This window comes from Phaeoacremonium minimum (assembly GCF_000392275.1).
Source record: "Phaeoacremonium minimum UCRPA7 unplaced genomic scaffold PA7_03_scaffold_66, whole genome shotgun sequence".
In the NCBI taxonomy this organism is placed as follows: domain Eukaryota; kingdom Fungi; phylum Ascomycota; class Sordariomycetes; order Togniniales; family Togniniaceae; genus Phaeoacremonium; species Phaeoacremonium minimum.
This window is the reverse complement of record NW_006920973.1, coordinates 1-4,358: the sequence shown is the minus strand read 5'-3', so window position 1 is coordinate 4,358 and position 4,358 is coordinate 1. Positions and strand designations below refer to the sequence as shown.

Genomic DNA, 4,358 nt, shown 5'->3' with positions numbered 1-4,358 from the left:
AGAAGTGCAGTCAGCCTAAGACGGGCTGTCCTGATGTAGTTACTTGTGGACATGTGGGCAAGGTATCTGATAGCTAGACATATTTTTTATTCCCTCGAAACAGCCTGTTTCAATCAAACCTCAACCTCTTACCATCTTGGTTCTGTTTTACTTCTCTTTCGTGGAGTAGCCAAATGTGTCTTCCGCTTGACTTGACAATGGCTGAAGTGATGCTAAGCCATCTTCTCCAGGTCATCCCTCCCCACACGTATGCCAAGTCAAACCAACCTATCCCCACCTGCCAGCCCCTGGCGATCGTTGATCTACCGATCAGTCGGCTCAGCTTCCCAAAAACCAACCACCACCGTGAGGAAGCTCAGGGAGGGTGATATGGTTTGAAACAAATGGTGCGGGCTCACCCAATACCTACCTTGGCCGACGCAGTGCATCGAGTCCCACGTGCATCTCCGCCCCATGTTTCTGACTGCAATTGGGTCGCAGAATGTAGGTTGGCATTGGATCGACATCTGCGTTAAGTCTGCTCGCGTGTCAGCGTGTGTGCGCGAGGACCCGTGAGTTATGACGTCCCGGCGATCTTCATGCCATGAGACGGCTGGGCTCGTCCAGATCCCCTATCCCTGATCCTCCCGTTCAATCCTCCCCCGCAAAGTGTTAGATTGAGTGAGGAATACACCTCCTATCACTTAAATATGGTGTGCGTCGGTTTATCATTGTATTCACTACAGCCATTGGGTCAGGCCCTCGCATCGATGGACGCTTACCGAGGTAAAACGATATCCGTCCCGAAGTGAAAGGGGTGTGGCTCGGTGCCTCTGCACTGATATCCTCATGACCTACTACCCTAAGAAAAAAGATGAAATAATCTCGATTGTAGGATCCGCATTGGAAGATGAAGACGGTTTGTATCCAAAGACAGGAGAACATTTGGACAGGGAATGATGGAGATGAATAAATAGGAAGAACAGCCCTTGCTCTTGATATCGTTGCTATTGTTGTGACAGAAACCAGAATCCCACATTTAATGCCTTAATTGATGATTTAAAAGAAAAGCTACGACAGAATAAGGGCTTCATTCTAAATGACATCTTGAAATTGGAGACTTGAATTCTGAAATGATCGATGAAATACACCCTACGATAACAACCTAGACAAACAAGACAAGACCGTACAAATGCCTCGGGTTTATGATGCCTTAATATGTTTCAGTTCCGTAAATGCTTAAAGATCGTTCAATAACGTCTCTAGAACGTGAACTCAAAACTTTGGACTTTCCGCATACAGAATATGTCCATCTTCTCACATTTCGACTCAGGTACAGATATCTGCCGTAATCTTTTGCAGCGTCTCATAATCCATTTTCACATAGACAGCCTTGTCGGTTGCAACATGAAAGGAACTACAGTCATGGAAAGTCAAAGTCGATTCATCCTCATGAATTGCCATATAATCCCTTCCGACTACATCTGGGCCAACCTCGCGATCCCAAGGCTCAGCAATGTCGGCTCTGCCGACTAGGCAATACAGCCGCCTCACCTCTTTGGTAGCTTGTGCGTTTTGCTGACGGACAATGATCGCAGCATCACAGTTCCAAAACCGAATAACTAAATCGCCGGGCTCTGCATTTGGCGGAGCAAGTCCCATGCAATGCTCGGTGCCTAGGAACCGGACCGGGTCCTCCCCGGGCTTCTGCAGAATATTCATCTCGGAGTCATAATTGTGACAGTGTTTTGATCTGGCCGCATGCCACACCACGGCTCTGGACCGGGCATACCCGCGAATATGTGCGAGGTCGTGTTCAGAATAGTCGATGATTTTGGCAGCATACGCATCTTCCATCTTACGCAGGTTGAGCAAGTCGTCCGCAGACGAGTAGTATTCATGCCAACTGCTAACCCACGCTTGCTCCTCCGCATATGAACTTATGAACTTGGAGTACTTTGGACCAATGTGTTGAATCTTTCCGGCAATGTAGCCCTTCGCCGTGGCAAAGAGTCTCTCGCCATCAGAATCTGCATTGCGCGCATCCTCTTCAACTTTCCCCTGGAGAGCGTTCTGCACAACGCCAGCAAAGCGAACAGTACGGATCCAGCGCTCTTCATCAGTCTGGTCTGGACAGGAAGGACATGGATCGAAGTGTGGCTTCGACCACGTAGACATGAACGTCATGATATCGCAGAATATATCCCAGAAACTCCGGTTGTAGTCTATAACAATCGTCCCTCTCCCTTTCTTCTCGGCCTGACCGTTGGCAGCGGCTTGGGACACCACCGCAGACGCGGGAGCTGACTCGACGTCGTTCGCCAGGCCAAGGAGCCCATAGAGCTTGTCTCGCAGGTCAGAACAGCCGCAGTCGGCGAACTTCTCAACCAAGATCTCCAAGCTCATCGCTTCGCTGAATCGTTCATCTCTAGTGCTCAGCAGCGTGTCTACGGGTATCGCATTCTCTGCAACCCTGCCGGCGGAACTCCCGATCTTCAACGAATCTCTGACCTGCCCCTGAGACCACAGGTAGCCCCCATGCAAAAATACCACCGTGCGCGGCAGACAGACCTCCTGCACGATCCACAGGCGCTGCCAGTACGGATTGTCGCGCTTGAAGCTCACCCCCGTCGAGCTGTTACTGTACTGCAGCTTCCAGGGGACTGCCTTCCTCCCCTTGGCCGGGACCGGCAGAGCTAGCTTGGCCAGCTGCTTGCCGCGGCCAGACTCCCACCTGAGCGCCATGTAGTCGGGCAGCTCCACGCCCGAAGGCGGCCTGGCTTCCACGCCCAGCCAGCCCACGACGGCAGCCGCCCGGGTGAAGATGAACGCCATCAGCGCCACCTGGGCGTTGCGCTCCGGGATGGAGGCCTGGTCGATGCAGATCTGGTCGACCCAGATGTGCACAGGTTCGGTGTCGGAGCGGACATGGTGCAGCGCCAGGGTGAGGTTGTGTCCGATGGGAAAGGGCTCATTGTTGAGCATGATGACCCCGGGATGGGCAGTGTTGTCAACCAGGGACTTGGTATAAGCGGTCAGGTTTGTGGAATCCCGAGGGAGCGGGAGCTTTTCGTGCGCCTCATCCGGATCGGCCCAGGTGTAAGAGAGCGCAATGTACTTTGGCTTGGACGAAAAGGCCACGGCTGTGAGACTGCCTGTGAGTCTAGAAAGAAAGCCAGACGAGGTGGGCTGCAAGGTCAGAATACGCAGACCATCAGTTGCGGGAAGAGGAGGATATGTAAATGGCATCTTGTTCTGTGTGAGCGATTGGTCCGTCGTAAGGCCCCGACTTCTAAACAGACGCGAAAGAAGCCAACCCCCCAAGCTTTTATATCATGATTCAATCATTAGTTGTTGATTCGTGAACCGAAAGAAAGAAAGAAAGCAAAAATAAAACCTCGAGCCTCGTGGGTTGCTTGTGTTCCTGCAGGCGCAGTGCTTCTACTCCAATGGACAGGGGATTGGAGAGTAAGAACGGTCAGGAAATGCGCCGCCTGGTTTGCTGAGTGCATTGGTGTTAGTGCATTGCCTTTGTGCAATCTCCAGTAGCCATAGCACTCCCGCTTGGCTGTCGATTCAGCATGCAAGACCACAACTTTCATCAAGTAACATAAGATGGATCGGATTATTGATGGAATTGACTCTTTTTATTCCACCCTACAACCGTAGGGCTGTTGACCGAACCATGCGACGTGAAACAGTCAGGTAATGTACAGTACAGTCGACCGCGACGCCGGTCTTGTTATGTCATGCAATCGTGAAAAAGTGACGCCCCTGTATCCCTCATCTCAATCCAATCTAGATCTTCTGCTTGGCTTCCTCTGCGGCACCTTTTGCCTTGCCGGCGACCTCGTGTGCCTTGCCCTTGGCCTCGCCCTTTAGCTCACTAGCCTTTCCGGATGCCTCACCTCGGAGCTCGGCAGCCTGGCCTGTGACCTTGCCGGAAGAGGCTTCTCCAGCAGCCTCCTTGACCTTGCTCGCGGCGTTTGCTAGGTGCGAATGTTAGTATCGGAGTGGGGCCAGTTGAAGATACATGAGCTAGGGCCAGACTCACTAGTGATGTTGATGCCATCGACGAGCTTGTCGCTGACAGCGCGGTCTACTGTCTTCAGACTATCCTTTACCGTCTCGGTGGCAGTCTTCTGCAGCTGGATGGAGGTGGTGAATGAAGCTCGCGGGACGGTGGTGGTGAAGCCTGAGGTGGCGACAGCACGGGGGACAGATGCCAATCGGCGGGCAGCAGCTTCAGTGAGGAAAGACATGATGACGATAACTGGTCTTTGTGATTGATGTCGAGATGGATGGATGTGATTGACTATTTGAGTCCTTGATGCAGTTCTCCAATTGAAGAGGTCAGAGTCAAAGTATTTTGAGATTTG

The 4,358-nt window shown here is 52.0% G+C and overlaps 2 protein-coding genes across 2 annotated transcripts; both read right to left on the bottom strand.

The window, feature by feature from the left end:
- Positions 1-1,308: 1,308 nt before the first annotated feature.
- UCRPA7_1257 (putative heterokaryon incompatibility protein) lies at positions 1,309-3,228 on the bottom strand (the record flags this gene model as incomplete). Its single annotated transcript, XM_007913840.1, has 1 exon — positions 1,309-3,228. The coding sequence occupies one exon, from the start codon at positions 3,226-3,228 to the stop codon at positions 1,309-1,311; it is 1,920 nt and encodes a 639-aa protein (XP_007912031.1).
- A 549-nt stretch (positions 3,229-3,777) lies between these two features.
- UCRPA7_1256 (putative lea domain-containing protein) lies at positions 3,778-4,241 on the bottom strand (the record flags this gene model as incomplete). The annotated part of the gene is made up of 2 exons (XM_007913841.1): positions 3,778-3,968; positions 4,034-4,241. 2 exons carry the CDS (start codon positions 4,239-4,241, stop codon positions 3,778-3,780), a joined length of 399 nt encoding a protein of 132 aa, XP_007912032.1.
- Between the last annotated feature and the right edge of the window lie 117 nt (positions 4,242-4,358).